The 12,744-nt window shown below is 40.3% G+C and overlaps 1 protein-coding gene across 1 annotated transcript in view; it reads left to right on the top strand.

Moving 5' to 3' along the window:
• Positions 1 to 1,048: 1,048 nt before the first annotated feature.
• The window catches only part of LOC128642097 (cytochrome P450 2K1-like), a 126,634-nt gene continuing 114,938 nt past the window's right edge, over positions 1,049 to 12,744 (top strand). Inside the window, exon 1 of the mRNA XM_053694755.1 lies at positions 1,049 to 1,240. Within this exon, the coding sequence (XP_053550730.1) occupies positions 1,049 to 1,240 (192 nt within the window). The remainder of the gene's footprint in view (positions 1,241 to 12,744) is intronic.

Genomic DNA, 12,744 nt, shown 5'->3' with positions numbered 1-12,744 from the left:
ATTTCTAAACCTTTATTCCTAACTCTTTACACAAGGTCTTCTGTCGCACTAACTCTCAGTTTGTTAAATTCGATTGTGCTCAAGCGAACACGTTTACTTTCAACTTGTAATATGCATGCAAGTTAACATGCTTACGATATTCTGATATTGCTCGCATTCAAGTTTTGCACTCAATTTGAAATATCTCTTTTGCAGTTAACACTTTTAAAAACCTGTTATTAAGTATTAACATGCTATAGATATATATAGATTATGAAGAATTAAAGGGACATGAAACCCCCATTTTTTTCTTTCATGATTTAGAAAGTGCATGCAATTTTAAACAACTTTCTAATTTACTTCTATTATCTAACTTGCTTCATTCTCTTGACATCCTTTGCTGAAAAGCATATCTAGATATGCTCAGCAGCTGCTGATTGGTTGCTGCACATAGATGCTTTGTGCGATTGGCTCATCCATGTGCATTGCTATTTCTTCAACAAACGATATCTAAAGAATGAAACACATTAGATAATAGAAGTAAATGGGAGTGTTATTTAAAATAGTATTCTCTACCTGAATCATGAAAGAAAAATGTTGGGTTTAGTGTCCCTTTAAGGCTTAGTAAATGTGAAAGAAAGGACAAAGAAAAAAAGGGTTAAAGAGCTAATCTGAGTGTCAAAATACAAGCAGTATGGATTGCACGCAAACACTATTTGCATATCTCTTGCATTTTTTGTTCATTTTATTTTTTAGATGAAGCATGTTTGAATATCAGTTTCTGGACAGACACCTGGAGATAAAATACTCAGACTTTATGGTACAGAATGTTATGTCTCTGGATTGAACAACACAATCACATTCTTTTTATGGATTATGTAATTAAAAAAAACACACATCTAAGTAGGAATTGGTACATCCCACGTTGTGTATTAGTAAAACCAAATATATCAGTGGTGTTCTAGTAGAGATTAAAAAGCTTTCAGTGACTTAATCCGAAGTCTATAAATTGTTAGCATTTGATATTCAGAGCTACACTTGCTTCATACAGTAACTGACAGGTCACAACATGAACTTAGTCACCAACTTTGTGAGTGCAGACCTACTGGTATATTTTACAACATGCGTTGTATTTGTGTTCTATCTGTTGAATGGATCAAAAAAATCAGTAGTGAAGATGCCTCCTGGACCCAGACCTCTTCCCCTTATTGGTAACCTGAATGTTGTGGATCTGAAAAAGCCTTTCCAGTCTCTAATGGAGGTATGGCACTGTCTGTATCAGATATATGTACATGGTATATTATACATGCATGCTGTGTTTATTTTCCATAGTTTATTGTCATGTTTACACTTAAAAGGATCTGAAACCCAAAACGTTTCTTTCATGATTTTGGTAGAACATACAATTTGTACAAGTTTATCAAATTTGTTTCATTCTCTTGGTATCATTTGTTGAAGGAGCAGCAATTCACTACTGGTTTCTAACGGAACACATGGGTCAGTCAATGACAATCGGTATATATATGCAGCCACCAATCAGCAGCTAGAACCTAGGTTATTTGCTGCTCCTGAGCTTACCTAGATAAACCTTTCAGCAAAGGATAACAAGAGAAGGAAGCAAATTAAATAATAGAAGTAAATTGGAAAATTGTTTAAAATGGTATGTTCTGTCTATATCATGAATGTCTAATTATAACTTTACTGTCCCTTGAAAATAAGTGTTAAAATTCGTAAGGCTTGATAGTATTTGTTCTTCGTGTATTCGTATTGAATACAATATTATTGTTATCATTTAGACTTGTGAAGCCCAGAAAAAATTTGGTTTGCCCGAATCTTTTGTAACAAATATCCGGGAAATTCTTTTGCCAGGCCCATATTTGGTTCAGCACCCTGGTTAGTGCTTGCTGATTGGTAGCTACATTGGCTACACCAATCAGCAAGCACTACCCAGGTGCTGAACCCAAAATAGGCCGACTCCTAAGCTTAAATTCCTGCTTTTCAAATAAAAATACCAAGAGAACGAAGAAACATTGATAATAGTAGTAAATTAGAAAGTTGCTTAAAATTGCATGCTCTATCCGAATCATACAAGAAAAAAAAAAAAAATTGTTTTAATATCCCTTTAAAGGAACACTAATGTCAAAATTAAACTTTGATGATTTAGATAGAGCATGCAATACACTTTTCAGTCTAGTTACATTATTAAATTGTGCTCAGTCTTTTTATATACACACTTTCATATGTGCCAGTTCCTACTGAATCCCTGCGTATACATATATGAGTCTGTGATTTGCAGATGGCTGTCACATGATACAGGAGTCAGAAAAATGTAAGAATCCTGAGATTTGTCAGAATTGTTTTTTTTGTCTTTGTTGGAAAACATACCTAGGTAGACTCTGGAGCAACAATGCTGTAATGTGAGATAGCTGCTGATTGGTGGATGCACATATATGACTCTTGTCATTGGCTCATCCCATTTGTTCAGCTTGCTCCCAATAGTGCATTGCTGCTCCTTCAACAAAGGATACCAAGAGAATAAAGCACATTTGATCATAAAAGTAAACTGCATGTTGTCTTTGGATCCTGTTCCTTTAAGGATTGTTGCTGAGTTCTGCAGGAATGGATCAATAATTTAACCCATGCCTTAGCTGCAAGTTTCTTTACCAAATGAAACTTTAAAATATAAAAAGGAGAATGCTCAAACAAAATTATACAATATATTTATTTAAAACATAGTTCTTTTATATGTCAGCTCTACTTTAAAGGGACATTCTGGTCAAAATATAAACGCACATAGATAAATTACATCTTTCAATAGAAACATATTTACAATCTACATGTATTGACAAAAATGTTTCTTGTAAAAGTTACACTGTTTTAGTGCTAACATTTGTTTCTGCCTGTGCATGTGAAGCATAGCGAGATATTCTCAGTGCACCAGCATTTGAAATACTGAAGCTGCTCAGAGCACCAGTGGGGCTTGCATTATATCAGCAATTAAGAAATTCAGTCATTACGAAATTACACAAGCACCCTAGTCTCTCTGATTAAGTGCTGTGTTTAAAATGCTGGTGCACGGTGCATACTTAAATACACTTTTGAAACAGCTGTAGCTTTTATTAGTATTATTGTGTATTACAAAAATGCTTCTAATCAAAACTGAAAAGCATCCATGTGGATTCACATTTTGGCTGGAATGTCCCTTTAAGCTTAAAGGGACAGTAAACCCAAAAAATTACATTATTTAAAAGTTTGTTATTTACATTTAAAATCTTATATATATTTTTACTTTTTCATTAATCTCTTCATAAATTGTGACTATTAAATTATTCCAAAGACCTTCGTGTATACTCATTATTCATGTTGCATCATGGCGGGATATCTGGGTATCTGGGTACCAGGCTCGACAGAACAATAAAAGTGATGTTAAGACTGAAGACTAAGATCACATTACTTTAATCTACAGTGTGTGGTCCTTACTGTAGGAAGTGATTATGAGCCAAACAAAAGGTTTTAAAAAACAAAAAAAAGAAAATTTATGCTTACCTGATAAATGTATTTCTTTTTTGACACGATGAGTCCACGGATCATCTTAATTACTATTCGGATAGTCACCTCCTGGTCAGCAGGAGGCGGCAAAGAGCACCACAGCAGAGCTGTTAAATATCACCTCCCTTCACTCCCAACCCAGTCATTCGACCGAAGTCAAGGAGAGAAAGGAAGTAACAAGGTGCAGAGGTGTCTGAAGTTTATAAACCCAACAAACTGTCTCTTACAAAGAACAGGGCGGGCCGTGGACTCATCGTGTCAAAAAAGAAATACATTTATTAGGTAAGCCTAAATTTTCTTTTCTTTTTAATGACACGATGAGTCCACGTATCATCTTAATTACTAATGGGAATCAATACCCAAGCTAGAGTACACAGATGGTATGGGAGGGACAAGACAGGGAACCTAAATGGAAGGCACCACTGCTTGAAGAACCTTTCTCCCAAAAGCGGTCTCAGCCAAGGCAAAAGTGTCGAATTTGTAGAATTTTGAAAAAGTGTGAAGAGAGGACCAAGTTGCAGCCTTGCAAATCTGTTCCACAGAAGCTTAATTTTTGAATGCCCATGAGGAAGCAACAGCCCTTGTGGAATGAGCCGTAACTCTCTCTGGAGGCTGCTGTCCAGCAGTCTCATATGCAAAACGTATGATACTCTTCAGCCAAAAAGAAAGAGAAGTAGCCATAGCTTTCTGTCCCTTACGTTTCCCTGAAAAAACTACAAACAAAGCAGAAGACTGACGAAAATCCTTAGTCGCCTGCAGGTAAAACTTTAAAGCACGAACCACATCCAAATTGTGCAGAAGCCGTTCCTTCTGAGAAGTAGGATTAGTACACAAAGAAGGAACAATCTCCTGATTAATGTTCCGATCAGAAACTACTTTAGGAAGAAATCCTAATTTAGAACTACCTTGTCAGAAGGAAAAATAAGGTAAGGGGACTCATACTGCAATGCCGAGAGCTCTGACACTCTGCGAGCAGAAGAAATAGCAACAAGAAATAAAACTTTACAAGATAACAACTTAATATCTAAGGAATGCATAGGTTCAAACGGAGCCCCTTGAAGAACTTTAAGAACTAAATTCAGACTCCATGGAGGAGTAACTGGTTTGAACACAGGTCTGATCCTGACCAAGGCCTGAAAAAATTATTGTACATCTGGAACCTCTGCCACACATTTGTGTAACAAAATAGATAAGGCAGAGATTTGACCCTTTAGGGAACTTGCAGATAATCCTTTCTCCAAACCCTCTTGGAGAAAAGACAAAATTCCCAGAATCCTAACTCTACTCCATGAGAAACCCTTGGATTCACACCAGTAGAGATATTTATGCCATATCTTATGGTAAATCTCTCTAGTTACAGGCTTACAAGCCTGAATCATGGTCTCTATGACCGAGTCAGAAAAACCCTGCTTGGATAAAATTAAGCGTTCAATCTCCAAGCAGTCAGCTTCAGAGAAACTAAATTTGGGTAAAGGAAGGGCCCCTGTATTAGAAGGTCCATCCTCAACGGAAGTCTCCAAGGAGGCAGAGATGCCATGTCCACCAGATCTGCATACCAAATCCTGCAAGGCCAAGCTGGTGCTATGAGGATTACTGATGCCCTCTCCTGCTTGATTCGAGCAATGACCCGAGGAAGAAGAGCAAACGGAGGAAATAGGTATACTAGACTGAAGGTCCAAGGGACCGCCAGAGTATCTATCAGCTCCGCCTGGGGGTCCCTGGACCTCGACCCATATCTTGGGAGCTTGGCATTATGTTGGGATGCCATGAGATCCAATTCCGGCTGACCCCACTTGAGAATCAGGTTGGAGAACACTTCCGGATGGTGTTCCCACTCCCCTGGATGAAAGGTCTGCCTGCTCAGGAAATCCGCCTCCCAGTTGTCCACCCCTGGGATGTGGATCGCCGACAGACAGCAAGAGTGGGCTTCCGCCCACTGGATTATTTTGGCTACCTCGGTCATCGCTAAGGAACTCCTCGTACCTCCCTGATGATTGATGTAAGCCACTGAATTTATGTTGTCTGACTGGAACCTGATAAACTAGACCAAGGCCAACTGGGGCCAGGCCAGAAGAGCATTGAAGATTGCTCTCAGTTCCAGAATGTTTATAGGAAGAACAGACTTTGACTGAGTCCAAACTCCCTGAGCCTTTAGGAAGCCCCAGACTGTTCCCCACCCTAGAAGGCTGGCATCTGTTGTCACAATCACCCAAGATGGTCTGTGAAAGCAGGGTTCCTGGGAGAGATGATCCAGAGACAACCACCATTGAAGAGAATCCCTTGTCTCCTGCTCCAGTAGTATTCGAGGAGACAAATCCACATAATCTCCATTCCATTGCCTGAGCATGCTTAACTGCAGAGGTCTGAGGTGGAACCGAGCAAACGGGATGATGTCCATTGCCGCCACCATCAGCCCGATTACCTCCATGCACTGAGCCACTGACGGCCGAGGAGTGGACTGAAGGACTAGACAAGTATCGATAATCTTTGATTTCCTGACTTCTATAATGGTTCCCAAGAATGTTACCCTTGAATTTAGGACTAAGGAACTCTTTTCCAAATTTACCTTCCACCAGTGAGATCGCAGGAAGGATAATACTATGTCCATGTGGGATCTTGCTTGTTGAAAGGATGGCGTCTGGACTAGGATGTTGTCCAGATAGGGCGCCATTGCAATGCCCCGTGACCGAAGCACTGCCTACAGCGATCCCAGAACTTTTGTGAAAATTCTGGGAGCTGTGGCAAGACCGAAAGGAAGAGCCACAAACTGGAAGTGTTTGTCAAGGAAGGCAAACCTTAGGAACTTGTGATGATCCCTGTGAATAGGAACATGTAGGTACACATCCTTTAAATCCACTGTTGTCATAAATTGACCCTCTTTAATCAAGGGAAGAATGGAACGAATAGTTTCCATCTTGAAGGACGGTACCCTGAGAAATTTGTTTAGACTGTTGAGATCTAAAATTGGTCTGAAGGTTCCCTCCTTTTTGGGAACCATGAACAGATTGGAATAAAAACCCTGACCCTGTTCCTGCACTGGAACGATCACTCCCAGGGTGGAGAGGTCTCCTACGCAGTATAAGAACGCCTCTCTCTTTGTCTGGTCTGTAGACAATCTTGAAAGCAGAAACCTGCCTCTGGGAGGAAAACTTTTGAACACTAGTTTATATCCCTGGGACACTATTTCTATTGCCCAGGGATCCTGAACATCTCAAACCCAAGCCTGAGCGAAGAAGGAAAGTCTGCCCCTACCAGATCTGGTCCCGGATCAGGGCATGCCCTTCATGCTGTCTTGGATTCAATAGCAGGCTTCTTGGATTGTTTTCCCTTATTCCAAGATGGATTGGGTCTCCATGCAGGTTTAGATTGTTCCTGATTAGAGGAGGAAGAGGAAGAATTTCCCTTGAAATTTCGAAAGGAATGAAAATTACTCTGTCGTCCTTTTTGTTTGTTTCTCTTATCTTGAGGAAGAAGATGACCCTTACCTCCTGTGATAACAGAGATAATTTTCATCTGGCCAGGTCCAAACAAGGTCTTCCCCTTGTAAGGCATAGCCAGAAGCTTGGACTTAGAGGAAGCATCCGCAGACCAAGGTTTTAACCATAAGGCTCTGCGAGCTAGAATAGAGAAACACGAAATCTTAGCTCCCAGCTTGATAACTTGAAGGGAAGCGTCTATAATAAAGGCATTAGCTAGTTTAAAAGCCTTTATCCTATCTTGGATCTCATCCGAAGAAGTTTCTGTCCTGATAGCCTCACACAGTGCATCAAACCAATACGCCGCTGCACTAGTCACGGTAGCAATGCACACAGCTGGTTGCCATTGCAGGCCCTGGTGTACATACATCTTTTTGAGTAAACCCTCTAACTTTTTGTCCATAGGATCTTTGAAGGCACAACTATCCTCTATGGGAATAGAAGTTCTCTTAGCTAAGGTGGAAATGGCCCCTTCCACCTTAGGCACTGTTTGCCAAGCCTCCTTGATAGAGTCAGCTATGGGAAACATCTTCTTAAAAATAGGAGAGGGAGAAAAAGGTATGCCCGGTCTCTCCCATTCCTTAGCAATAATCTCAGAAGCTTGGTCAGGGACCGGAAACACGTCTGTCGAGGAAGGAACCTTGAAATATTTGTTCAGCTTACTAGACTTCTTAGGAACAACCACTACCGTGGAGTCATTGTTGTCTAAAGTAGCTAAACCTCCCTAAGTAACAGACGGAGGTGTTCTAGCTTAAACCTAAAAGATACAACCTCAGTATCAGCAAGAGGAATTACACTTTCTGAATCTGAAATTTCACCTTCAGATGCTACAGCGGTATCCTCCTCTTCGGGCTTCTGGGAGTGAACCTCCGAAATAGCAACAATTGCGTCAGAAACCTCGCTCACTGAATGTCTGATTTTCTTCTTACGTTTTCCCTGCAACATTGGAAAAGCAGAAATTGTAGAAGACATGAGAGATGCGATGTCCCTTAAAGTAACTCCGGCGGGAGCTAGAGAGGAAGCGCAGTGCACTGCTTGTGAGGGCGAAAAAATTTGGGACGCTTGGGGAGAAAGCAGCGGCATATATTGAACCTCGTCATTAGACTCTTGGACCTTGGACAACATCCGCTTTAGAAAAAGTTTGCTCAGAAAAAATATTTTCCCTATAATTTAAAGTCCTCTCAATACATGAAGGACAGAAAGGGATAGGTGGTTCCACATTTGCTTCAAAACACAAGGAGCAAGTGACATCTTGCAAGGCCCCTTGGTCCATACTGTTCACAATGAGTAAATTAATCAATAAAAAAAAAATATATATATTATTCAAATTTTTGTAATGAAAAAACGTTACTGTGTCTTTAAATTTAAACAGGTAACTTTTTTACCAAATTTTGTCAATTAGGAAAATAACACAATTTGAACACTACAAACACCTTTACACCTCAGCAACCTTGCTGAGGTGCCTACCTGACTGCTAAACCGGAGTCAATGGGGCCCATTTATCAAAGGGCTTGCGGACCTGATCCGACACTGCGGATCAGGTCCGCAAGACCTCGCTAAATGCGGAGAGCAATACGCTCTCCACATTTAACATTGCACCAGCAGCTCACAAGAGCTGCTGGTGCAACGCCGCCCCCTGCTGACTCGCGGCCAATCGGCCGCCAGCAGGGAGCTGTCAATCAACCCGATCGTATTCGATCGGGTTGATTTCCGGCGGTTCCTGTCCGCCTGCTCAGAGCAGGCGGACAGGGTTATGAAGCAGCGGTCTTTAGACCGCTGCTTCATAACTTGTGTTTCTGGCGAGTCTGAAGACTCGCCAGAAACACGGCCCTTCAAGCTCCATACGGAGCTTGATAAATGGGCCTGAATGTCCCTTTTCTTATGGTGCAGGAAACGATCCGGACCTCAGCAAGAAGGATATCGCCAACGGTTAATGCTAGAAACGCCTGCTTTATCGGAAACCATGCGTTTCTAGTGACACCCTTCTGAACTCAAACTCTGTCATCTCTGAATACAGAAATTATGTCCCGGACTAAGGTGCGTAAACCAGTAAGGACCGCCCATCGTGGGCATTACTACATGAACCACATCTCCTGATCGGCATGTTTGTTAAGTAAAGCCGTCAGGAGACTCAAACCACCAGAGCAAGTGAAAGCACTTTACTCCCAGCCCCAGTGCCTGCAGATATGACTGTCAAAAGTCCTCTCCAGCCTAGGAGAGTCTATAGTCCCAAAACATAAAGTGCCCCTTCCTTTATGAGCCTTATATGTTCCAATAAATGTGCACACTTTTTCTCTGAGAATGCTTTATTTCCTTGGCCCCAGAATAAAAAGGCAGCACTTACCTTACAATTGCCTGACAGCAAGGCAGCTCACAGGCTTGAGAGGTCCTATCCCTCACATCAACCTGTGGAGAAATAAAAGTCTGAGTAAATTTACCTCAGGTTATAAGAGATAGGGCAGCATGAAATACATTGGAGGCGCAGTGAGAATTATGTCCCACAAGTTCCCATTGCTCTAAAGCCACCAATGCCCTACTGAAGAGACTGATATGGACTATGGCTACACCCTAGGACAAAGCAGCACAATCTTGCACTACTTTAAAAAATAATAAACTCTTGATTGAAGAATCTTTTCTAACTCCTCACTTTACCACTTCCTATCACTAACGTAGGCAAAGAGAATGACTGGGTTGGGAGTGAAGGGAGGTGATATTTAACAGCTCTGCTGCGGTGCTCTTTGCCACCTCCTACTGACCAGGAGGGGAATATCCCATTAGTAATTAAGATGATCCGTGGACTTATCGTGTCATTAAAAAGAAAACATTATGAATGATTTATTTTAGTGAAGATGAAGTAAACATTTTACATAAATTATTGATTGAAGGAAAAGAGCTACACACTTTTTGTGCAATGAAGCAGCAGTCAGTGTTTGTTATAAATTAAAGTTATGTGGGAGCGCAATGTCTGATAACGTCATCAGAAAGACGATAATAATGAACATGCGTAGGAGAAAATAAGGAGTGTACATGCATTCGGGAACAAGTCTGAAAAAAAGAATTTAGGCAAATGGGTATTTTATTATCATGCATCGATTGGCTAGATTGAAATTAAGCAGCGCTATGCCGTGCCCACATTTTTAGTAAGATGACTTAGGTTCGTCAGACCACAATACGTACAAGTTATTAAAGTAAGGTAATTATAATGTTTTATTACATAATATTTATAACAATAGTATTGATTGATAATGTACCTTCAATAATCGGTGGTTTAATAGAAAACAATGTTTACTGGTACTTTAACTATACATCTTTAATACGTATTGGACAATAACTTGAAGACGTTACAATGTAGATGTTTAGGGATGAATGAGACAAAAGTTATGGCAACTTTATCCCAAGAGCTTAAAGGGACACTGAACCCAAAATTTTTCTTTCATGATTCAGACAGAGCATGCAATTTTAAGAAACTTTCTAATTTACTCCTATTATCAAATTTTCTTCATTCTCTTGGTATCTTTATTTGAAAAGCAAGAATCTAAGTTTAGATGCCGGACCATTTTTGGTGAACAACCTGGGTTGTTCTTGATGATTGGTGGATAAATTCACCCAGTATACAAGTGCTGTCCAGGCATCTGAACCAAAAATTGACTGGCTCCTTAGCTTAGTTGCCTTCTTTTTCAAATAAAGATAGCAAGAGAACGAAGAAAAATTGATAATAGGAGTAAATTAGAAAGTTGCTTAAAATGGCATGCTCTATCTGAATCACAAAAGAAAACATTTGGGTTCAGTGTCCCTTTAAAGGGACATAAAACCAAATATAGTATGGATCGGTTTGGAGTCAGACCTGGGGGACTTTGGTTCTCCAAGTGATCTAATCTGGGACTCCTCTCTACCTCAACAATTAGCTCACAATTATTCTCCAGTAACCAGTTATTCGGTGGATCACTGGAAAACCTTACTAAAAAAGAAAAAAATATTTCCAGATTTCTCGCTCAAGATGCCGCTCAAATATCTTATCCCGACTGAATACAGGAAACAACTAGAGAAATGGGAGAACAAGGTACTTTACCGTGTGGGCGACATGTTGCTACATAATAAACCTCTAACTTTCACACAGACACAGGAGCGACTGGCTCCGGATCCCCTGCGGTGGTATTTATATTTGCAAATCACCTCCGCTTTGGGCAAATTCTTGCCCAACATACAGAACCAAATCAGTACCCCATTAGAGACAATCTGCAGTACCAACACCAGGCCGAAACACACTATCTCCCAATTGTATATAGCACTACAATCCACAACAAATGAAGAAAAGTCTTCTCTCATGTTCAAATGGGAAGCTGATACAGGTATTGAGAGGGAGGTGAGGAAATGGCACAAACTACTTCACTCCTCTTGTAGGGGTTTGATCAGCTTGGAGTTAAGGGAGAATAGCTATAAGACCATCTTTCAGTGGTAGTTAACTCCAATAAAAACTTGCCACTTTACAGAGATTAGAAACAGAAATTGTTATAGGGGATGCAACACCATAGGGACTTATGCACATATGTGGTGGGAGTGCCACGAGGTCAGTCAGATCTGGTCTAATCTATCCACCTACCTTAGTTCACTATTAGATGAACAGATAACGTTAGCCATGTCCCAGGGGCTGTTGAATGTGCCGTTTCCAAACTTCCATAACCATATCAACACTTTTATTAGAATTCTTTGCACTGTTACAAGAATATGTATCGCCAAATATTGGAAGGAAGAGACACCATTGTGGCAGGAGATATTGGACAGAATTAGAATGACACACAGGCTTCACGAAACTGCGGCACTAATCTTAGGAACTGTAGATACTTATCATAAAATCTGGTTTTACTGGTTAATGCAATCTAGGTGATTCATGCCTTTAGGGCCCCAAGTGAGATAACAGAGAGACAGATTACATTTCTAGGGGTGAGCTAAGCTAACATACATAAACTTGGAAATGCTCTAATAGTCATCCCCTCTTCCTCATTGATCACAGCTCGAGATTTACCCATTGGCAGAGACACACTAAATTAATTTTCAAGTGACCACTTATTATTGTTTATAAGATAGGGGGCACCCTAATAGGTTAACACTCAATAGGCTATGTGATGTATATGATAATATATATAGTGTACACCAAAAAGACACAATGTGAAAAGTATAAACTATTATAATATAATATACTATTGATCAAATATTAAAACAATTGAACATGGAAAAAAATAATAGAAAGTCTTTTGAATGGTGAAATGAGAAGATATTAAGGCAGCAATCTGTAGCGGACACGGCCTGGATCCAAGAGGGTAATCTATAAACGAGAGAAGAGACAGATGCGCCACATGGCCCAATATTGTTTGATCCACAAAGGTTAAACGATCAGGTTGTGTTAAACTAGACTCACAATCTTAGGAGCACTCCAGTTAGTGCAATGGGAGCAGTCTGGGATCTATAACAGTCACCCAGCAGACCGACCTCTTGGGGTGAAGATGGATAATCTGTAGTAAAATACAAGAAGACACAAAGGTGCCTATATGGCCTAGTACAGTCTTATACCAGGAGCAGTAGTATGTGTGGTAAGATATATACTCACAAAAGGTGATGCATCTCCATTGATGCTATTCAAACAGGAAGGGATCAATACAGTCACCCAACAGACTATAACAAGGCTTCCACAGGAGGCAATCAGCAAAGGTCCAGTGGACCAATAGAGATCCAAATAAAACAC

The sequence above is a fragment of the Bombina bombina genome, chromosome 11 (assembly GCF_027579735.1).
Source record: "Bombina bombina isolate aBomBom1 chromosome 11, aBomBom1.pri, whole genome shotgun sequence".
NCBI lineage: Eukaryota > Metazoa > Chordata > Amphibia > Anura > Bombinatoridae > Bombina > Bombina bombina.
The sequence above is the reverse complement of the archived record's forward strand: the minus strand, read 5'-3'. Positions and strand labels throughout refer to the sequence as shown.